The 25098-nt window shown below is 37.0% G+C and overlaps 1 protein-coding gene across 2 annotated transcripts in view; it reads right to left on the bottom strand.

The window, feature by feature from the left end:
* Nucleotides 1-25098, bottom strand: part of Gpd2 (glycerol-3-phosphate dehydrogenase 2 (mitochondrial)) — a 161169-nt gene that overhangs the window by 69477 nt on the left and 66594 nt on the right. For both annotated transcript variants that reach the window (XM_013030067.1, XM_013030063.1), the window contains exons 4-6: nt 12917-13041; nt 11422-11519; nt 10313-10476 (exon numbers count right to left, since the gene is read on the bottom strand). In XM_013030067.1, coding sequence (XP_012885521.1) covers nt 10313-10476; nt 11422-11519; nt 12917-13041 — 387 coding nt within the window. The remainder of the gene's footprint in view (nt 1-10312; nt 10477-11421; nt 11520-12916; nt 13042-25098) is intronic.

The raw sequence follows: 25098 nt of genomic DNA, 5'->3' as shown, positions 1-25098 counted from the left end.
CAAAGGAGGAGGCTGCAATGCTTGGTAAGAAATGTACGCATTATCCTGCCCATGCAATTGTAACCCCTCTGTACAGTATGTTCACAAATAAAATTAAATTAAATTAAAAAAATAGAATACCATTGAAACCTGGGCATGTTGGAGAACACATGTAATCTCAAATCAGGAGATTCAGGCAAGAAGCTAATAGGTTCAAAGCCAGCCTACAAGACTCTCAAAAAACAAAACAGAAATACTCCAGACATATTGGCTAACAGCTTCACACCTATGATTCTGGTTGCTCTGGAAGCAGGATTGTGCTTTGAGGCCAGTTCCACCAAAATGTTCAAGGGACCTCATCTCAGTCAATTAAAAAAAAAGAAAGTCAGCATGGAGGCACCGAGTAGATATCCTAGATAAAAGAACGGCTGCCCAAGCTAGTGTGGACAGGGGCACAGGGAACAAACACAAGAGCTTATCTGAAAAATATGAAAGCAACAAGGGCTGGGAGCATGGCTCCAGAAGCAGAGTATTTGCCTAGCGGGCAGAAGATCTGTGTTCATTCAAGAAGTACAAATCCTTGCAACAACCACACAACAATAATAATAGTAATAATACAATTGATATTTTTTTTCTTCATCTAGTGGTTGCTTTTATCTACTTACTGTGTATTTTTTAACCTTTTCTTCTCAAAGACTTATTGTCCAAAATTGATAGCAAATTATCTTTAAGAATATTTTTGTAGTGAATGAAAGAATGCATACTTAGTTTGGGACAGAAAAAGAACAATTGTTAGATAGGTTGTGTGGGAAGCTACTGGGTGTGTGTGCGTGCGTGCGTGCGTGCGTGTGTGTGTGTGTGTGGCTAATGAGCAGAGCTGAGTTTTTAAAAACAGGTGTTGTGTGGTTATGCTTTCTGTGGGTAAGTATAATAATCTAAAAGAGTGTCTTATTAATGAAAAGTGTTAGATGAGTATTAAGACTCATAATGAAACTAATTTAAAAACTCACATTCTAGAATAGTATCTATCTGGCTTCAGAAAATGTAATCTACCACAGTGTTAGTCACATTTATAAGAGTATATGCCAACGATTTTCTCTCTACATTTCTATTATATTGCCAGGGTTTGGTTTTAGAACTGGCAATGAAAACTTAAGGAAGGGGTGACACTGTCCAAAAGGAAGGTACTCTTTGACTTACATAACTGTAACCAATTGGTTTTTAGCATTTTCAAATAAAAATAAATGTTTAAAAAAAAGAATCTATTTGGGGGGAGAGAGAAAAAAAGAGAGGGGAAGAGAGAGAAAGAACTAACTTAAGTGTGAAGCTTTTTAATTGAAAAATTATTTCTACTACTGCTCTTTCTTGGGGGTTTGATATGTAATACCAGCCTGCATTTCCACCCACATTAAGACACCAAAACAACTCCAAAATGGATTTATTTTCTTCCTCTTTCTAATCATGTTTCTGAGAAATGACTCCCAACTTTAGCAAAGTAGACACCTAGAGAGACTGTCAACAGAGATGTGAAGCATTCGACTGCCCTACAGAAGGACTGGGTTCTGAACACCAATCATTATATGGCTGCCTATCAACAATTATTTATGACATTTGCCAAATTTTAAGCACATAGTGGAGGTTCCATATATATACTGGATGAACATACAACTTGTAAAGAAAAATAAACAAGGTTTGTTTTTTTTTTGGGGGGGTGGAGGGGCGGAAAGGAGGAGTCATCCTGAAATTTGAACCTAAGACTTTAGGCTTGCTAGGCTGATGCAACACCTCAAGGCCACATCTCCAGCTCTGTTTTTTCACTATATTTGTTGTTTTTAAAATAGGGTTTCCACTTCCCTATCAGGAAGATGCCCAAGCCAGGCCATTTCTGGAGTCTCAGGCACCCACCACCACTTCCAGTTTCCTTCCAGGGAAATGAAGTATAAAATTCTGCCCAAGCTGGCCTTGAACTACAGTTACACTCATCTCAGCCACCCATGAAGCTTGTGAGGGGTACCAGTGTACCCAGCTGTGATAACAGAAGGGTGTCTCATGAACTATCCTAACTAGCCTTGAACTCCAATCTTTCTATTACCAGCCTCTTAAGTAGCTAGAATTATATCCGTGAGCCGTGGGCACCAACTTCAAGTTTTAAATGTAATAGACCCTCCACATATACACTTTTTTTGATCCTGAGTTTTGAAAATAAGGAAGAAGAAAAGAAGAAAAAAGCCTTTTTTTTTTTTTTTTTGCCAGTCCTGGGACTTGAACTCAGGGCCTGGGTATTGTCCCCGAGTTTCTTTTGCTCAAGACTAGCACTCTACCACTTGAACCACAGTGCCACGTCTGGCTTTTTCTGCACTTGTTTCTGTTTTTATTTCTATATTCTGGTATTTAATACACATTGGTCAAGTGAGCAATAAACAATTGCAGAAGGTCCTGGAGGCTATTTTGCTCTGTCTCATCATCAAGAAGCTAAAGCATATGTTAGATGTTAGCCTGGGTGGACACAGTGTGTCCTATTTATTTAAGGTTCCATTTGAAGCCACAGTTTATAAGTTTTGTTTCTTAGGGGTACATGTCAAACTTCATTTAGCACTCGTTGGTATCAATATACATTGAATAGCAAAAAGGCAACATTTGAGGGCAAAAAGAAAAAAAATGCCTGCTATACAGCAATAATGTCAGCTTCATTTATGTAACTCACAGAAAACAAGAGGAGAAATATAATACAAAAACTGACAGGAAATCAAGATATAACTACTCACTTAATTTAGAAGTGTAACAGCATATAGATAAAAAGAAATAGCAAAATAACTATGTTCTAAGTCAATCTCTAATAGGTATGTTTTAGAGGAAGTTCTTTTTAAAAGTTTGGTTTCCAATCCTTAAATGTCAAGCAGTATTAATTTACCTGGAGATTGCTCATAGGTATAATATTTTGTCTCTTCTCCCTAAAATTGGTTAGCAAATTATCTGGAAAAAGATTTACATTTTAAGTATCTAAACAGATGCTTGTGGAACTGATGCCTTATTTTGGAACATTTTCATGGTAAATAGAAGTTTTCATAAAAGTGAACCACCCGCCCCCAAAAAAACAATGTTTGAATAATATTTTTGCATTTATAAAGGTATTCTAGAACATATGTGTTTTGCACACTACAGTACCTTGAGAAGTAGCTTTCCGGTGTGATGTTTACCTCTGACACAATTTACCAATTAATGTTCAGTTATCTATTCACTCTATTTCTAATGCTCTTTAGAAATCAAGGTCTGTCCAATGTAAAGTAGATAACACCCAATTAATTCAACAACTAGGTTTGCAAATACTATGATTGAGGATCTCAGATACCATTTATACTATTTATGTGACATAAGCAGTATAGAAAAAAAAAGAAATAATAATAATCACCTTTGTGATACTAATTGTTTCTTTTGTAAAATTTCAAAGTAGATAAAAATCAACACTTTAAAAGACCTGTCTTTAACCCAGGCTTTCTTTTATTGAAGTGTACAATCTCGGCTGCATGCCTAAAGGAATAATAGTTTGATCCTAACAAAAGAATCTGGATTCCACAATATGCCTTTTGCCAGAGGCATCGTCCCTCAAAGCACACAGCTAACTGCATCTCCTGCTGTACCTGTAACAATTTAATTGTATAAGTCAGCCTAGTCAAGCATCTCCAGCTCATGACTGGGAGACATGAAATTCATTGTCATTATTGTCCCTGTCATTTTGGATCATTATATCCTGCTGCAGAATTTTCCTCACTTCAGTGCATTTTTACCTCCAGGAGCCAGGGATTATAGCTGAGGTTGGGGTGGGGGGCAGAACCGTGAACTACATTTACCTCAGGGGAGCCAGAGATTAAATTGGCTTTGCTCTCTCACGAGCTGAATTCATCTATTTGTATGCTGAGTTTTAGGTTAGAATAAAAATGAATATTCCAGTGAACACTGGGCTTTAATTCCCCCTTTGAAACATGGATGTAACCAACTTTTATTTACATTAGGAAAGCCCAGGTAATGTCTTCAGGTTACTATTTTCATATGTGCCTAACAATACTTATGAGCATCATCGGGTATGATATAACAGACATCTCTCTCTATTGGTGTCTTGACTGGCAGAAGGGAAGAATTAAAATCTGTAATTTTAAACCCCAGCTTCATTTTACTGAGCCCTAATGGGGTTATTTAATGGTTTTAAATATTTAATGATTTTTAATTATATTTCATTTCCTGAGCTATAGATTGGATGACTGACTTTTAGCAAGAATAGCACCTGGGATGTAATCTAAGAATTGGAAAACTGAAAAAGGTTGATTGAGGAAGACAAAATAAGCTCTTAAGGACACCAGCTACCCTCAGCAGCTGGTTCACCTAGTCCCACAGGCTGCCAAATCACCCAAGTATAGGTGACTTGAACATTTCTTGTAAGACTTGGTTTAGCCCCTCTCTTTATCTGGTAACTCATGACTAGGGCCCAGCTGAGGGATCCACACTAGAAAGGTAAAGGGATTAAATACAAAATATTAGGGCATGTCTCAGTCAGAAAGCTGCTAAACAGAACCTAAGAGAAGAAAAACCTACAGGACACTTCCTATCTTAACTGCCATTTCCTGTGGATTTTAGTAAGAAATGACTTTTTTTTTGTTTCTTTCTTTGTTTTTTTATCTGCAGTTAAAATGACAGCAGTTATACCACCAAGAGTAAAAAGTTTGTTACAGTTAACAATAAATTATGACATGGATCATATATATGCCAAATACAAAATTGCCATTATTAATTAGTACACCCAAAAACATGGAGAAGGGCTGGAGGATATATCTCAGGTAGCAGAGAGCTAGCCTAGCAAGCTGGAGTTTGAACCTCAGGACTTTGAAACAACAAAAAAAGAAGTATGAAAACTTTTATTCTGTGTCTTTTATGAACTTTTGCGGGAAAGCTGATTTTGTCTTAATCCTATACAATGGCTATTAGGATTTCTCTAGGAAAAACTATGCTATGCATAATTTTCTTTTTTAACTTTGTATACTTTGTACTTCAAAGGGACATCTTACAGTCCTAACCTCCCTACACTGAAACATCCTTCTAATTGTCTTACTTTCTAGATCAAGTTCATGGCAATGCTTACTGGTCTGCCAACTATGTCTTTACACCACTACATTTCATCTCTCCCTGGTGGTAACATTTGAACATTCACTTTATTACTCATACTACTCTGGTATCAGCAACAAGATTTTCTCTATGTGTTGTAAAAATTACTTCTGCTTACTTTAAAATAGGTAATCAGGTGTGAATTTGAATATTTTAGGAAAGGTATTTCAATCAGATGGAATTCACTTTGATATAACCTGGGTGACATCATATTCTCATTATGGCTGTTGATATAGAATAGTATTTTTTTTCTTGTTATTTATCCTATGAAGTGATTGCACTTGGATTTGAAATGGTTAATGTTCATAGTTTTCTCTCTCTCTGAAATACTTTAAAATATCATTTTTATGGTCCAGGACTAAGACATCTTTTCCTTTTTCTGAACATGCCATTACTTCATTTTATTCCTTTATTTATGTGTTCTTTTCTATTTTTCCAGGCTGATATAGAATTTGTTCATCATACCATATTAGGTGAAACAGGAGTTGTCACCATCTGTGAATATTGTAAAACCAGACATATACTCTTCTATAGTTTTTATTCTTTGTCTTATCTCAAATATGCTGTAGCTGGGCCTGTATCATTGCAGAACACAATGAATAGCTTATTTAAAATGATCAAGTAGAATTATTTCCACTCTTTCAGTTGACATTTAAGGTTTTAAGCAATATTCAAATAACAATTTGAAACTTTTTAAGTTTTTAATAACCTTTCTTAAACCTAAATTTTTATGAATTATACTAAACTATAAAGATTACGTCTACTCCCATAAGCTAAGGGTAGAAAAAAGCAAACCCAAAACAGTGGAGGAGATGAGTATTTCCTTGCCATGATTTTAGTTGTGGTAGTATTCATACCATTCAGCACCCAGAACTCACTTACTGTGTTTATATATATATATATTAAAATAACCTTAGTGTGGTCTTCTTTGTGATCATCCGGGTAAATACCCAAAAGTGGGATTACTGGTTCATAGGGGAGCTCTACGTGGAGTCTTTAGAGGAACTTCCATACTGCTTTCCAAAGTGGTTGTACAAGTTTACACTCCCAACAACAATGCAGTAGGGCTCCCTTCTGTCCATATCCCCTCCAGCATCTGCTGTTAGTAGAGTTCTTTTTTTTTTTTCTATTGTGAGAATACCGTACAGAGGAGTTACTATTACATGGGCAAGATAATGAGTGCATTTCTTTTTTTTTTTTACGAGTACATTTCTTATCAGGCATTGTTGCCTCCTCTTTGTTTCCCCTTACCATCCCTTCCCATACTCCCCCCACCTCACCCGACCCGATCCTCCCCCCCACACCAAAGTTGTAAAGTTCATTTTTCAACATAAGGACTTGTACATCTCGTTGTTGCAATGGGTCCCACCTGTATCCCTAGTTAAACGATTTGTTTTTTCCCTTCCTCTCCACAAATTATACCGACATCAAATATAGTGAAAGCAGGGGTTATACCTTGGGGGAGGGACATACAAAGCAACATAGAAATCATCTTATAAATATGTTAGAAACAGTTGCATGAAAGAAGAAAAAACCATTTGAATACTTATCTTGGGGTTCATCCCCCTAACATCAACTTATCTGACCTTTTCTGCTTGAGTCAGACATATACTAGAGCATCTGGAGGAATATCAAACTCTACTACAAAGCCATAGTAATCAAAACAGCTTGGTACTGGCGCAAGAACAGACCTCAGGACTAATAGAATTGAAAACCCAGAAATAAACCCAAAGACCTATAGAGTTCTTGATTATAGCCATTCTAACCAGGGTGAGGTGGCATCTCAGTGTTGTTTTGATTTGCATTTCTTTTATGGCTAGGTTGAGCATTTCTTCATGTGTCTATTGCCCATCCTTCTTTCCTCTTCAAAGAAGTTTCTCTGTAAGTCTTTATTTATTGGGCAGTTTCTTTGAGGATTTGTTGTTGGGGGATTTAATTTTTTGAGTTCCAGGTATGTTTATTGTAGTATTATTTACCATAGCTAAGCCATGGAACCAACCCAGATGCCCCTCGGTATGAATAGATCAAGAAAATATAGTATATATTCCATTTGTTAGGAAATGGAAAGGCTTGGAAAAAATTATGTTAAGTGAAGTAAGCCAAGTCCAAAGAAACAGGTTCCATGGTTTCCCTTATTTGCAATACCTAGTATATGTCTGAGACAAGCAGAAAAGGTCAGATAAGATGATGTTAGGTGAAATGAACCCCAAGATCAGGACAAAAGTGTTTTTTTTCTTTCTTGCTATTGTTTCTAACATATTTATAAGGTGACTGTTTTGTTGCTTTGTTTGTCCCTCCCCCATGGTATAACCTCTGTTTTCACTGTATTTGATGTTGGTATAATTTGGGGAGGGGAAGAGAAAAAAACAAATCGTTTAAATAGGGATACAGGTGGACCCATTGCAACAATGAGATGTACAAAATGCTAAGTTGAAAAACAAACTTGACAACTTTGGCAGGAGGTGGGGCGTAGGGGGAAGCAGAGAGTGCAGTTGTGGAGATGGGAGGGCAGGGATGGTAGAGCAAAAACAAAGGAGGAGGCAACAATGCTTGATAAGAAATGTACGTATTACCTTGCTCATGTAATTGTAACCCCTCGGTATGGTATTTTCACACTAAATAAACTTATTTAAAAAATAATAAAGTAACCATAAAATAATGGAATCTTCAGAGAATAACCTAACTATGCTGTATGTGGGAGATTTTATACAGCTAGGTCCAGGTTCCCATTTATCCCATGCACAAAAATAATAATGAGTAATTGTCATTACATTAACTGTACATTGAAGTAAGAGACTGGCACAGAGATTAAACTTGTGCATCAAATGTGAGCAACAGTAGTATGTGTTATGCTGCTTGATATATACACTGAAATAATCACCACACTGAAAATGTGTTGAAAACTCTCAAATGAATGGAACTTTCCATGTTGAGATTTTGACATGCCTCAGAAAAAAATTGGAGTCAGAATTTGTTCATCTGTTTTCTAATGGAGATATTTCCTACAGTATTATTTTTGTTACTGTTCCATGTTTCATTTTAAAAATTTAATTTTTTACACTTTCACTAAATTAAGTAAAATTTGTTCTGTGGATAGAATGGCATTGCCAGTGGAAATCAAAAACAGCCTCCTTCACATTACTACTCACATTCAATTCATTTGTATAATAGGCTCGTGAACTTTTAATGAATCTTAAATGGAAGTAAAATGCACGCTTTATATTTCTGTTTCATAAAGTTTTTTTAACCATTGGTGGAATAAAGGAGTGCATCTTTTGAAGAGTTTTATATTGTATAAATAAAAAATGGTTGTAGTTGGGTTCTAAAAAAAATGAATTACAGAATAAACAAAGTCTCCTTTTTCTAATTCTAGTAGGTTAATATTCCCTCTGCACTGCATGATATAGGATGATTCCCTTGGTTTTGCCATGTACAACTGCTAAGAATCTACAATTTGTAATAATGGCAAATTAACACAAGATAGTCACAAATTCATATACAATTTGTGAGGAACCCACTAACATTCCTTATTAGGCAATTCAGATACACATAAGCTGATAAATAAAATTAGCTAGTACCCAACATATCTCATGATATATTAAATGAGTAAAAATTTGAGAGTGCTTATGCGAGGAGAATGGATAATCTGAAGTATACGAGGCAAAAGCCACAAGCATTTTCATGTCCAGATGGGCAGAATGCTGGTACAGAATGCTTTCTTACTCCTCCTGGACCAAAAACCTCTTCACTGTAATCACCCAATAAACTACAATGGATTAACATTAAGGGACTGTGCAGAAAAAGCAAATTCACAGTGAATGTTGTCCTTTAACATGTAGGCTCAATCAAGGGCACCAAAAACATAGTTAAGTAGCCCTCCTGTGGAGCTTGGATGCTGAAAGGTCCTACAGACTGTTAATTTTCCAGCTCTTAATGTTTGTCTAAGATTCTTAACATTTTTTCTAATATTGTTGCTCCTGGGACATTTTCTTGAGTTTGGTCCCTATTACCCTTTCTGCACGTATACATTTTGCATTTATATATGAAAGCCTGCCAGACATATGAACTTATTCAGAAAAGTAACAAAAACAAAAAATTGAGGAAAAGGTAAAGGTAGCCTAATGGACATCCCAAGCTATGAAGCATAAGAATCAAGCTCTCTAAAACAATGAAAACCAAAAACAATTTTTCATTAAACTCTTAGTAGAGTTTACATATCTCATACCAAATATAAAACCACATAATGGAAAGGTCACTGTGATGTGTAGTGTAAGTTCTCCTTGTGTCACAAAATTTCTAAGAACTTTTGAATACACACACTTACCTGTGTCCAAATATTTCCTTTTAAATATCCATTTACAGACCCAAATACCCATTTCCAGGCTCATACACTCTTTAAGATACAACCAGTAAAATTTCCCTGTACTGTTTTGCACTCCATCTGGAGATATATCGTTAATTCCTTCAAATAAAAGTGTATAAATTATATCTTATACAAGCACACACACACAAGAATAAACATTAAAAGTATGGCAAATGGACACTAGGTAATGACACTGTCAGAACACATCTAACAGTAATAAAAATAAACAATAAAACCTGAGGGTTTAGTTTAACAGATGCAATATTCATCTACCTTCATCACATAAATTACATGTTCAAGAATGAGTCCTACGGAAAATACAAACATGTCAATTTCAGCCCAAAGGGCATTTTTCCCTAAGTTTATAACCCCTTGAAAATAGAGGTTTCATCTAAAGAAACCTAACATGTCTTCAGCTGCTTTTACCATTATAATATATTCATAAGACAAGTATTCACCAGCAAATATATAACAAATTAAATAGTATGAGAGTGGGTTCTAAATTCATAATGATGAGAAATGGACCAAACCAACCATAAGACACTAGTAGGAAAAAAATTAAAAGAAAAGGAATATAGGAACCAAACAGGATTAGCAGCTAAACATTATGGTTAGCTTTTCAGCCAGTACTGGAAAAAACAGTGAGTCTGTGTACATGTACATTTCATGTTGTATAAGGTTAGCACTAAGATAACTTAAAACTATCTCACTAAACTGAACTATAAGGGTTACAGTGTTCTAAGGGAATAGTAGTGTGTGTGTGTGTGTGTGTGTGTGTGTGTGTGTGTGTATAGTAGAAAATAAAGCATCACCTACCGTCATAATAGACGATTGCTCCTACCAGTTTGTCCTTCTGAAGCATAGGGAAATGCTCAAGGGCTTTCGATTTGCTGAGAACGTAACTGCTTTTCAGGCAATTGCTTCCTGCCACCAGATCATACATCTTGATTCCTACCCAGTAGTAAGGTAACTGCCACCATCTACAACATAAATAGGAAAGATTATTTTAGAAAGAGTACAATACTATAGAAGGTTGTCCTATGTTATAAGAAACTTCACTTAATTAAAACAAAGCGTACCTAGAAATGGACTCCAAACAAAGCAGGATGCCTGCAAAACTGATTTGGCTGCAGTATAAGTAAATGTATCTGAAGTTTGAATGAGTCTCACGTAAGACTCTCATCCTGGCTGTATATTAGAATACTTGAGGAAAACATTAAAAATAGACATTGGTATCTGGCTTCACACGGCAAGACGGATGGAGCTAGTTTGGAATAGAGGCCTGGATAACTTGCAAAGAGCACCCAGAGTCTGGAATCACTGATTCAAGAATCCCTAAGCAGTCTCTGGACAAAAACTATAAAGTCTGCTTTTCAAGCACTGGAAACATGTGACTAATAATCCACTTTTTCATATGACTATACTTGTGTCTTCAATTTACGGAAACCTTTTGTATAGCTTTAACAATCTTAAGAAAACTGGGATTTTAAATTTGTAATTTGATGTTACCTAGAAAATGTTGGTTTAGGTTAATTTTGGCACAGTAAGTTCAGGTTTTGAGTTTGTTCAAATTTTATAGTGAGAGAAATCGGGGAGGGGGACGAGTGGGGGTAAGGTGCAGAGTTTCTATATTTCATATTTTGCAAATGATTCCCTCAGATTATTCATTACAAATGCTACTAATTCCAAATGCCACCATCTCTGTCTTCAAGGGCTGGTCCTTAGATATAAGTCTATAAAAGATATTCAAGAAAATTCACACTTTTAAATATAGCAAAGAAAATATTTGAACAGGATTAAAGATTAGGACCAATTAAAATCACATTAAGAAATACACATTGAGGGAGTATTTCCATTAAAACGGTGGTGTTCTATTGACCTCACAGAAGCAAAGTGTATCCATAAAGGTGATAGCAAAGGCTTACTTGTAAACTGGAAGCATTATAGGCAATGGGGCTGATAAATGAGGAGCAATTTCTAGCAGGTTGGCACGCTCATGAAGGGCTTCTTTCACCATCCTATACTGAAAATCAAAACAGAGAAAATTAGTTTGGCAGTAACAGATCATAATATTTTCAAATGGCAATAGACACCCTGCCATCTGATTGATACACAGAAACTTCTACCTGTGAGCGAGGAGAGCTCCCTCCTAATCAAATTTCTAATAATACATCATGCTGTCAACCTCAAAAGATTTTTTAGAAACCTTAACTGTATTTGCATAGGAGAAAAACATGCTGTCAGAGTTCCCAGGTGTAAGATATTTCCCTGACTTGAGTTACAAGATTATTGTCACCATTTATCTTGCACTCTCTATATTATCCTCCTTTCTCAGCTCCCCTTAATAATTCCTCCAGGTAAGAAATAACAGATTGTTCAAATTCAGGCTAAAAGTTCCCCACTTGCTTCCACTAAACCCAGCAAAGATGAGCTTTGCCCAGTAGTTTACAGATTATAAGCAAGCTTTGGTCTTAACTCCTGTGGTTTTTATTATGCCTCTCTAAAGGGCTGAAATTGTTATGATAATTCTAATTTTACAAAGGAGATGACCAAGGCTCATAGATACTGAATAAACAAAGCAGAACACATCTTGAGCTGGCTAGGTTAAAGTCCTCTGCTGATGCTGGTTTTTTAGTTGTGTGTGTGTGTGTGTGTGTGTGTGTGTGTGTGTGTGTGTGTGTGCATGTGTTTCCAATCCATCATGATGCTGAGGAGATACATAAGAAAGGGGACAGATTCAAAACTGACTTGTCAGGAGAAAAGGGAGGACAGAATCAAAACCTGACAATGCCAAGTCAGTGCTGCTATGCTTTTCATGTTCAAAAACCTGGTAAGAAGTGCGGCTGATTTTTTTTTTTTTTTTACCCCTCTGGGAAATGTCATTTTCCACATTGCCTTGGCAGTTTTCAAATCGTGGCAGACTGGACACAATAAAGTGTGACCGGGGCAAAGCATGACTCAGATCATCTTTTCCCTCAAAATATGTCAGGAACAATATGAGTGTATGATTGTGGGTGCAGTATGATTGTGAGTGGAGTGCAGTTAAGAAGATCCTTTTGGCACACCCTTACATTACAACACGGCTCCCTTCAAACGGCTTGCAAAGGAGCAATTTGGTGGCCATTGGCAAAAACTCAGTCACAATTGTTAAAAGGCAACAAATCCAAAAGTGACTTTGTAAATCTGCTACTCTGACACAGCTGTGCAGAAAGAGGCCCTGATTACCCATAAACATAATACTATAGGAAAAGGCTGACACTCTTCTCCTGAAAGATATTCCAGCCGCATACACTAAATAGGTATTTCCAACAGGAAGAAATGTTAAAAGCCATTAAAAAGAAAGAGAGAGTGTGCCTGATTTAATTGGGTAGAAAAAAGCATAGTCGCAATTTTTGTTTAACAACCAGCATACACAATTACCTGCTCCATATCCAAGTTCATGATGGCCTTCTGAAGATATCTCACACCACCGTGGATCAATTTAGTGCTTCTGCTGCTGGTCCCTGATGAGAAATCATCTCTTTCTACAAGGGCTGTTTTTAGTCCTGTGTAACCAGAAAACCAAATTAACTTCTTAAATTACACAATTTGTATGTAATTCATTAAAGGCTCTTCTCCAGGGTAGAGACAATCACAAGAAAAATTAGTCTGAACATGGATAAATTTGTATTCAAACTGCAGTACACCGTCTATATTATAATGAAGAGATTTTAGGCAATTCCTGGGGGGAAAAGTCAAGCCAGAACTAGAAGCATATTAAACTGTGAATGAATCACAACTAGAAAACATTACAGTAAAAAACTCATGGCAGTAACATACACTGGTACATTTGGGGTGGGGGGCTGTCAAAGGAGAGCCTGGCATCCATTTTACCCATGTAGAGGTCACTGAGTATTCTTATAAAACCTACTGGAATGCATGTTCAATATCACTCTCCACTAACCTCCAGATCTGTTTTAGGTCCTCATTTTTAGCCTACTCCAATGGACTCTCAATACATTTAGAGAAAACCCTAGCTGGGCACAAGTGGCTCACACTTGTAATCCTGGCTATTCAGGAGACTAAAACCTGCAAGGATCACAGTTCCAAGCCTGCCAGAGGAGAAAAGCCTGTGAGACTTCCCAAAATAACCAACAAAATGCCAGACTGGAGGTATGACTCAAGTGGTAGAGGTGTGAACAAGAAAGCAGAACATAAGAACACAAGGTCTTGAGTTCGAGTCCTAGTACCAGCATCATCAACAACAACAACAAAAAAATAAAGACCCTCTTCTGAGTGTGGTCTTCTACTTGGAAATGTGGTGTTACAGTGGTAATAGAATGGGAGAAAATATTCAAGATATCACAGAAAGATAAAAGGGGAGAAGCCAGCCCGGGCAGCAAAGTCCCCATGAAGCTCTTATCTCCAATTAACCATTCAAAAACTGGAAATGGAGCTATGGCTCAAAGTGGTAGAGTGCTGGCCTAGGGAATAAGAGCTCAGGGACAGTGCCTAGGGCCCCATGGCCAATGAAAGAAAGAGAGAGAGAGAGAGAGAGAGAGAGAGAGAGAGAATAACTTTAACTATGGAGACAATTACAGTCCAATTTAAAACTTTTTTTTTTTGGGTCCGGTCATGGGGCCTGAACTCTGGGCCTGGGCACTGTCCCTCAGCTCTTCAGCTCAAGGCTAGCGCTTTACCACTGTGAGCCACAGCGCCACTTTCTGGCTTTTTTTCATTTTTGCTTATGTGGTGCTGAGGAATCGAACCCAGGGCCTCAGGCATGCAAGGCAAGCGCTTCTACCACTGAGCCAACTTCCCAGCCCATCCAATTTAAAACTTTTGAACGTGACAATTTTGGAAATACATTCCTGGACAAATGAACACAATGCCACGAGTAAAGAAGAAAACATTCTTGGTAAGATAAGGCTGTTGATTCTAGAAGTCATCCCACCCCCTTTATTTGAGTGTTTCTATACATTTCTTGGGGGCGGGGGAGATCTGCTTTGCTTTGCTTTGCCTTGCTTTCTTTTGGAGCCTCATTTGGACTGGTGAAGACTGCAGGACTACAAGTATTAACCACTAAGAGATGCAGACAAGGCATCAACACGAATTAGGAGGTATTTCCAGTGGCTAACACATTTTAAGGGGTAAGAAAATGGTATAGAATCCAATGACAATAAGAATATGCACCTAGAGCAGTTTGAACCCACAAAAGTCAGAGGAACCTGTACATACATTCCACTCAGAGCTATTTATTACATCTAATACCAAAGGTAGCTTTGAAAGATCACACTGAATATATGAACAAAATTAGGGCGATTCCTTTGACTTAATAGGGAAAAAACATTTGGAAATTAGTTAGACAAAAGTAGAGAATTTTGATGCAAGTTTAAAACCCCACTAAATCTAACAATACAGTAAACTCAAGCCTGTAGTCCTAGTAACTTGGGAGGTAGATGTCAGAGGATTAGAGTTTGAGGCCATCCAAAGCATAGAAGTCCACCATACTCCATCTCCACCAATGGCTGGGCAGAATGCCCATGCCTATTATCCTGGCTCCTGAAGAAGTACGGGCTGTAATCCCAGGCTTAGAGCCAAGATCCTATATCTCAAGGCAAAAAGGGACTAGAGGCATGGCAAATATACCACCTTTATGGAAAGTGCCTCCCTAGATGCAAAAGGTCTTGATTTCCAGTACTGCCACACACACGTGTGAGTGCACATACATGCTCACATGCATGCACACACACACACACACACACACACACACACCAATGCCCTAACTAGTAAAATAACACATAAATTATAGGCACAGAAAGTATAGACACTGCTTTTGAGCACGTACCTCAGAGACAGTTCTGTAACAGTTCAACTATTAAAACACTAGCAATATTAGTAAATGTACTGCCTGGTGCACTAAAAACACAGAGAAAGACAGTACAGTAGCACATACTTATTTTAAAGAATATTGAGTGCTATAATACTGGTGCTAGATATGATTTAAGCATAAACAGGCTGTCAAGAAGTGCCCAGCTCAAACGCCAAGTACGCAAAATGCAACAGCCTTTAGTGGGAGCCACATTTGAAGACAGAATGTTATCCTCTCACTCCAGGTTACACCCCAAATTGCAGAGTCTGAATTACATTGAGAAACCTCTTAAGGATGCTTTGTGTCAAAGGCCTGGTGGTGCAGGACTATAGTTCTAGCACTTGAGATACCAAGGCAAGAGAATCCTAAGTTGGAGGCTAGCCTGGGCTATAGAGCAAGACCCTGCCTTAGGATTAAAAAAAAAAAATGTACTTTCTCGGTCAGCTGTACCGCCTTTACTTAGAAGTCCAACCAAGTTTTTTCAGCACCAAAATAGACCACTTTTTCTTCAGTTGAAGATCAAATGAGGGAGTTGACTTTCAAATGACATTTAGGAGCTGGATTATTTAAAATATATCTCTCTTTAAACCCTGGAATCACCATCATAGCACCAAGAGGCCCAAACCAGGAAAGTCTGTAAAGTAAGGAGAGTACAAGCAGTATTCTATCCAACTGTGACTTCCTCTCCTAGGTCTGACCACAAGTGTCCTACATGCTGGGGTATACAGATTTCTCAGTCCTCAGCAATCCTCATTATCCCCCCCTTTATGTGTGACCGATCACCCTTGAATATGGGCAGGATCCAGGGTCTTTTTTCTGAACGGCAGAACATGGGAAGAACAAGGGCTTATTACTTCCAAGCTTGGAATTTTCTCTAAGTATCTGTCCATCTCTCTCAAATCTCCATCCGCCCCCCCCCTCCTCCATCCCTCTTCTTTTCCTCTGGTGAAGTAAGTTGTCATGAGACAAGTAGAAATTAAGAGAGTCCCCTGGACACCAGGTCAAGGGGAAGCAAGACCATCACCCAACACCTGGGACGAAGTGTATCCTGCTAACACTTTGTGAGTCATGAGGAAGTGCTGAAGCCTGTAGGACACACAAAGCCCTGGGTCCTAGATTCCTGACCCTTCAAAAATAAGCAATGTTAAGCCATTAAGTTTAGAGGTGGTTTATTGGAGACAAAAATCTCTGTGTAGGGAATAACTGCACTCACATTGCAAGTTGGAATGAGACCTTCAGAAAGGCTAACTTTACAGAGCAGGGTTTAAAGTAGATAGGGACAGATGAGGGGAGTTATACTGGCAAAGACCTGCTTAGAAAAAGGAGGCCAGTAGGTGTGGTGGTACAGGCCTCTAATTCCATCACTAGGGAAGATGAGAATGGAATGCGATTTGAAGGCCAATCTAAGCTACATAGAAACCCTACATGTGACCCTGTCTCAGTGAAAAGGCAAAGGGGAAGATAAAAAGTGGAGGGATGAGATTCAATATGAAGGTGATCCCAGTGGGAGGAAATGACAAACCAAATCAAAAGCTTTTCACCCACACTAGGATACATGGATACTGGCCTATGGGCCATAGTTCATATTTCTGGAACTCCTTGAAATGAAAATGCTTGAGAACCTGGTATGGATATTGGATCTGTTTTTTTGAAAAAAATGATTCATTATAAAAAAGAAATTTAGCATTAATGACATGGGGTCATGATACCGTATCCAGTTACATGGTATCCATTCTGGGGGCCAGCATGTATCTAATAAAGTTTTTGAAAAAGGAGCAAAACTTCAGCCTTTTCCATTCTGACATTGTTTTTAGAATACCTATTATAGTATCTGTCAGGGAAACCATGACAATGAGCTAGGCTAAGAAATCTTATTAGTGTTCTCAGAGATTTCTCTAGCTTACAGGGTAGGGCACAGGGGGCTGGCTTCTGGAGACAGCCAGGAGACCCTTTACCCTGACTAGGGTAAAGACAAATAAGCCTCATGAAGCTAGATAAGATTGGAAAGTGACAAGAGAGAATTTCATGAGCAGTGTGTTAGGGTATACTATTTTTTTTCCCCCTTCTTTACCAAACTGACTCAGTGTGAGACAGAGAACTACTTCTAGGAATTCACAAGTCATCTCCAGAGCATATTTCAGGATTTTTCAGTGAGAGAACACTCTTTCAAGCTCTCAAAACTGCTATTTTCCAGTATTGAGCATTTTTTAAACTATTGAGATAGGAAAAAAATCTAAAAGGATAAAGAGAACATAACTACTCAAATGAATATATGTGGAAAAAAACCCTCATGAATAACAGCAAAAATTAAGGGTTGTTCAGTCAAATTGAGCTTCTTGCATGATGTTGTTTTGTCCCATTATTTCTAGTATTAATCATCCAGCTACTACCAGGACATCTCAGGTAAGACTACCCCTTCCACAGCAAAACCAAGAAACTCCAGAGCCCAACAACCAATGAACAGATGAACAAATGAAGATATACAGAAGAGATAGACAGATTGATGATACTAGATATAGATAAAGATAGGTATTGATATAGATATAGAGACCTAAAGCAATGATGACAATAATTACAAGTTACAATAATTATGTATGTATACATATATACATACATATGAAAACAGCATCATAAAACCCAGAAAACTTTGAAAATGAGAAGGTATGAAAGAAAGGAAATATAAAGAAGGAGGTGAACGTGTTGAAAGCATACTGTATACATGCCTTGGTATCATCACAATGAAATCCTCGTGCATTATTAATGTCTACTAACTCAAAGAATATTAGATAAATAATTAGATGGAAAAACTATAACTAAATTGATATACTGAATACTATGTAATCTTTTTAAACCACAAAAAAGATACTCTAGAAAAAGAAACTACTCAAAATTTTTCAACTGATAGTCTGTCCAATGTTCTGAATTTCTGTTGTTACTAGTTAGTAATGATGAACACAGGGAGACAGAAACCAACACAGAACTAAAAGTTATATCTGTTTCTCCTAACTTTATGCCTTAACTGAAAACAATAAAAAATTAAAAGCCTTTTAATACTCTTGTTTAGGTAATTTTTTTAAGTTTCACTTACTATTTCGGAACTCAAAATTTTCCAATCTGAAATTAAAAGCTTAGTTATCTAGATTAAGTATAAGATGAAGTGGTGACGAAAGACCTGTTTTACCCTCTCAGACTTACCAAAGAGTGTTTTCAAGTGAAATTCAAGGCTCATGTTTTGCGTCTTTAGGTAAAACAATTAATTTTGAAAAACATCAAAAATAATGCATCTAAGGGCTATCAAGTATACAACCCTGAGTTCAAACCCCAGTACTGCCAAAAAAAATACTTCTAATTTTAAATTTGTGAGTCATAGCACCAAAATAACCAAACTAATAGTGATGATGATGATGATGATGATGATGATGATGATGATGATGATGTTTCAAATATTCAAGCAACTACTCATGGCAACAGATTTGAGGAGGCCAGAAAGATCATCTTTCACAGCAGAAAAGTGATCTCCAAACTGATTCCAGGCTGGGAAGGACTGGCCTGTCTGCATTTGGTAATTCATTAAACAAGTTCAAGATTATTTGATAAATCAATCTCTCTCTCTCTCTCTACTCTCATGGTTGTAGAAATAAGGTCAACTTTCAACTTTCACTCATCTTTATTCCATCTTTTAGTAAGTTTAAATCCTATCTTCCAGATAAGGAGAGGCGTCTGAACACACAGCTTTTCTTTCCTGACCTGAGTAAGACTGTCTAGCTACTTCCCACTAAACCAATTCATGGACCAAAACAGTTGGATAGATGTAGAGGGATAATTACAATCTAAGGGGAGAAATGGTAAGACATTTAACTTTCACAACATGGAATAGAACAGAAGTATATTTTAATACCTTTTACTGATTATCTTATTATGCAGGAAAACATGCTCAATATAATAAATGCAGAGAAGCAAAGAGAACGAAATAAAGCTCTCCTGCAATTACACCACTCAGAGATAACCAGAGTTGACATTTGGATGTTTAAATGTTCACATTTTCTATGCATGTATATAATCACATATGTACATTTTTACAAAAATAGGATCATATGGTATATTTAAAGGTTTTTTATTTCATTTAACACTGTTGTAAATACTTTTCCAAATCAATAAATATTTTTCTGTAATTTCATGTTTAAAGCATGGATTGTATTACATTAAATGTTTACAGTGATTTATTTATTCAGCTCCTTATTTTTGAACATTTGGCTTATTTTCTTTTTCCACTCTTACATATTGCACTGTGAGGTTGTATTTCCATTTAAGCTCACTGCATGTTTAGTTACTGTATTATGATAAAATTTACAAAGTATCATTACAATGGTATTGCTAAGTAGAAATGCAAGAATAATCACTATGAAACAACCATCAGAGGCAGCAAGGCAACAACACAGAAAATTTTAAACACACAGAAAATTTAAGGCATTTTGTACATCTGCACCATTGCTTACGTACTAAATCCACAGGCTCCTGGAGGAAAAGCTGACATCATTTAAACAAAGGTGAGATAATCTTTCTTTATAGAAGCTTTGCGCACTTAACTTTGGATTTCAGGCAGCCACTGCCATTAATAACAAAAGGAACTAACCTAAGGGCTGAAGGATCAATTTCTCCATAAAATAACACCCAAGTAAAGCTGCAAAGTAATATTGGCTTGTTAATCCTCATGATCAGGATCCTATACTAGGCCTGGTATTTTCTTACAGTGAATGTTAGTATTTTATAGGGGTGTAAAGGACCGGATGTTGGTTATTTTAGTAGTCACTTCTGTGTTTTATATAAACTACTAATGGAGATGTTAAGTTAGACTTCATCATTATTACACTTCATGTCCTTAAACACACATGTAATTAGATAGTCAAGAAAACAGTAAGTTATAACATTGTAATAACAGAGGGGGACAAAAGAGGTTTGCTGGAGTTGCTTTGTCTTTGTACTTTGATTTTATAAAAAGAGTCATTGTTCAAAAACAGGAAGAAAATCCAAACAATATAGAAGAAAAGGAGATGAATGAACATAATATATTGCTGGCTTCTTAGTTACAGAATCCAGAAGGAACCAAGGTTAATTATTTTAAATGTGTTATACCCAATAAAATAATTTTTCAATGCCTATGAAAGTACACAATCTACATATTTTCTGTGCTAAAAAAAAACATGCAAAATTAGGAATTGTACATATAACCCAAAAGATACAGTGCCAGCCTTGAGCAAAAAAAGTGAGTGAGCAATCAAGAGAATGAGGCCTTAAATTCAAGCTTTAGTACTGTCACTAGTAACAGTAATAGTAATAGTAAGAATAATAATAACATTCATTCTTGACAACTGATTTTTCAAGTTATAGTATTTCTTGGCCATATTCATTACAGGTCTACTTCTTTTCCTTTCCTGGTTAATTGGAGATGTAGTTTTGCAGACTTTCTGCCCAGGCTGGTCTCAGCCTCCTAGAATAGCAAGGATCACAAGCAGGAGCCACTAGCATCCAGTCATTTCAATTGCCAGAGATACCCTAATTTACTAAGCCAGTCTCCTAGTTTTTGCTATTTAAAAAAAAAAACTATAAAGGAAAATTCTAAATACCAGCACTGAACTGCTAGACTCTTCTCTAATGTTAGACAAGATTATTTTAAAAGACAAGGTTGACTCAAAAACTAAGATAAAAGGTCCGTGGACTAGAAATGCAGCAGAGTAGAGCATTGAAGACAACTACTTCTATCATGGAGGAATCAGAGTCTAGAAGCACATGAAGCCATGCATTGCAAGAAAAGGTAAGGGAGCCAGTGAGTGCTTGGATTGCTGAGACTGCCTTGGCACAAGTGGCTGACGAGCTATTTCTGACCACTCTCTGGAGCCTACGGCAATCTGCTGGGTCACATGTGGCCAGGATGCAGAAAGACATATATGGCCTGAACACTAGCAACAGAGCCAAGACACTTAACAGTTAACTCAGCCATGTTCTGCAGAGTCCACAAGATCAGCACAGCTTCAGTTTGGTTCCAGAAAGAGTCCCTAGTGGGACTTCAGGGTAGCAGCAAATACATCTATAAAGCTAAAGGAATGGGAACAGAGCAAGATATAATACTAAGCTAACATGATGGACAGAAAGGGAGGAAAGAAAATAAAAAGGCAAAATATGCAAAATGACTGCCTATGGAATCAAAATTAATATAGTGGATTAAATTGTCTATTAGAATATACAATCTATTAGAAATAAGAATGAAAGTAAATAATTCAATCCACCTACAAATTGTTGAATTATAATGTAAAAGAATTCCAAAAAGTTGAAAACCCCTAAAGCAAGCCCCATCTGTTTGACAGTGTGAATATTTTCCAAATCTTACAAGATTTGTCTTTATTACATTCTTGCCACAGGTGTACTTTCATTTTATGAAATGAAATTCAGGAAAAAGCTTCTCCAGTATGGTTGGGTCATGCTTTAAAAAATAAAAACAAACCACAATTTCCTCTTCACTTTTTTAAGAAAAAAATTCACATACACATTCTTCTGATCATTTTATAGTATTTCCTTGTTAGGTCTTAATTCACATAGGATGTGATAAAAATAGTACATACACATATGTGAATACTCTAATGCTATTTATCAATGTGCTAATAATGACAGATTTGAAATGCTGGCTCAACTGTTCCCTCTGCTTATTTACATTCATTTCTAGACTTATTTCTGTATCACTTGTCTCCCTATTCCTCTGCCAAACTACTTTCCTAGTAGCTTTAAATATCTGTTAATATTGTTACTGTCCTTATCAATATTCTTTTTTAAGATTAAGCTATTAAATCTCACAGATTTATTTCTCCAGATAAAATTTAGTACAATTTCTCAAGTCTTTCCCTCACTCAGTCCCTGCCAAAGAAAGGCATTATATTGGTTGAAATTATGTTAAGTCTCCAGATTATTTTTAAGGGGGCATGTAATCTACTGTAATAGCTGTAGGAACTTTTGGCAATCTCACCTCCGCCAATGGTACTTGTTCACTGCTCAAGGCTAAGAGATGAGCAGATATGGTAGATAGAAACCACTGCTCTCAAGTGTCTCCTTGCTCAGCACTTCCTGCCAGGTACACACCTCCTCCTCCTCCATTTCCCAAGCTTTGACTTAAGGAGAAGAATGTTGTTATCATGATCTGTTTATCCCGAACAATACAAGGCCCTCTGTAAAGTTAGGAAACTTACAGAAGGTCCTGGACACAAACAGGAAAGCCAAGATGTGGCCTTAGTTCACTCTATTTCCACAGTTTGTGTCCTAGATCCTGATGTTATATACTGCCTTAGGCCTGAAGAATCATGATGAGATTTGAGAAGGGAGGGACATGGGCATTTTTAGACAACTTATGGAGCTACAAGGGATGCTTTTCCTCCAACTAGAGACAGTCTTTTCTGAAACTGGAACTGAAACAATACTTTTGTTTTTATAAGTTTTATAAATTGGATTTTTTCCCCCTAGTCCATGGGCTTGAACACAGGATCTGGGTGCTGCCTCTGATCTTTTTGTTTCCCCCACTCAAAGCTACACTCCACTTGTTGCTTTTTTTGGTAGTTAATTTGGAGACACGAGTTTGATGAACTTTCCTGACCCAGCTGGCTACAAACCACAAACCTCAGATCTCAGCCTCCTGAGTAGTTATTTTCCGGTGTGAGCTTCTGCATGGCAAAGACATAGCTAGCAAGATCAATAGAAAACCAGCGGATTGGGAGAAGATCTTCACTACCCATACAATAGACAAGGGTCTCATATCTAAAATATACCTGGAACTCAAAAAATTAAATCCCCCAAGAAGAAATCCTCAAAGAAACAACTGCCCAAAAAATAAGTGGCTAAAGACTTACAGAGAAACTTCTCTGAAGAGGAAAGAAGGATGGCCAATAGACACATGAAGAAATGCTCAACCTCTCTAGCCATAAAAGAAATGCAAATCAAAACAACATTGAGATACCACCTCACCCCAGTTACAATGGCTATAATCAAGAATTCTAATAACAACAGATGCTGGAGGGGATGTGGACTGAAGGGAACCTTACTGCATTGTTCGTGGGAGTGTAAACTTGTTTAACCACTTTGGAAAGCAGTATGGGGGTTCCTCAAAAGACTCCACATAGAGCTCCCCTATGAACCAGCAATGCCACTTTTGGGCATTTACCCAAATGATCACAAACAAGACTACACCAAAGCTACCAGCACAACTACATTTATTGCAGCATTGTTTACCATAGCTAAGATATGGAACCAACCCAGATGCTCCTCAGTAGATGAATGGATCAAGAAAATGTGGTATATATACACAATGGAATTCTATGCCTCCATCAGAAAGAATGACATTGCCCCATTTGTTAGGAAATGGAAAGACTTGGAAAAAATTATATTAAGTGAAGTAAGCCAGGCCCAAAGAAGCATAGGTCCGATGGTTTCCCTTATTTGCAATAACTAGTATATGTCTGAGTCAAGCAGAAAAGGTCAGATAAGTCAATGTTAGGGAAATGAACCCCAAGATAAGTATTCAAATGTTTTATTCTTTCATGCGATTGCTTCTCACATATTTATAAGGTTATTTCTTTGTAGCTTTGTATGTCCCTGCCCCACGGTATAACCCCTGTTTTCATTGTGTTTGATGTTGGTATAATTTGTGGAGGGGAAGGGAAAAAACAAATCATTTAAATAGGGATACAGGTGGACCCATTGCACATTGTACATGTTGTTATGTCGAAAAAGGAACTTTAGAACTTTGGTGTGGGAGGGAGGATTGGGTGCGGGTGGGGGGGATGGGAAGGAATGGGAAGGGGAAACAAAGGAGGAGGCAACAATGCTTGATAAGAAATGTACTCATTATCTTGCCCATGTAATTGCAACACCTCTGTACAGTATTTTCACAATTTTTAAAAAAAAAGAGATTACAGGTGTGAGCCACTGGTGTCCTGCTACTTTAAACCAACAATAAAGTAGATTCCTAACACAACGTGGATGATGAATATACAAATAAATGTCCATTGTGAATACTCCATGGCTTCCTTTCCTGCCTCTGCAGTCCTTTTTTATCCATTACTAAAATTATATTTGGGCACAGTGTTTTATCAGAAAGCTTAAACAAACATTTTTATACAAGCCCTTTACTATCTAGTGGTTCCTCCCGAAAATTTTGACGTCCTGAAAAAAATCTAATTATTACTAGTAACTTTAAAAGATCACAGTAATTTATTTTTGTCAAATGTGAGTAAAGATTAATGGATACAATCAGGAATAATTTGGTAAAAACATATCAAATACAAAGAAAGCAAAATTTGTTGTTAAGTGAAGCATCAAATATGATAAAAGAGCAAATTCCATGAATGAACAGCAACAATGTACAATTCATTAACCAAATGCCCACGATTATTTCACACTTCAAAGGGCTACTGATATGATCAGAAGTTGTAGTAAAAGGATAACTATAGATTACCTTCAGCATCTCCTTACACATTTCAATTACAAACAACACTATCCCCCAAAAGCCAGCTCTATGAAAAGATTGCAAAGTGAGGTTTGTCCAGGCCTTCTGTAAATCACAATTCTGCACAAATAAAAGTAAGATGTTATTTTAAGATGGCCATCAATATACGTAGAGATATTAAGAGTACATAACTACTATCTGTTATTAATTATAAGAATTAAAAACGGGCTGGGAAGGTGGCTCCATGGTAGAGCGCTTGCCTTGCAT

The sequence above is a fragment of the Dipodomys ordii genome, unplaced genomic scaffold (genome assembly GCF_000151885.1).
Source record: "Dipodomys ordii isolate 6190 unplaced genomic scaffold, Dord_2.0 Scaffold5, whole genome shotgun sequence".
NCBI lineage: Eukaryota > Metazoa > Chordata > Mammalia > Rodentia > Heteromyidae > Dipodomys > Dipodomys ordii.
Note: the sequence above shows the minus strand (reverse complement) of the source record. Positions and strands in the feature narration are given on the sequence as shown.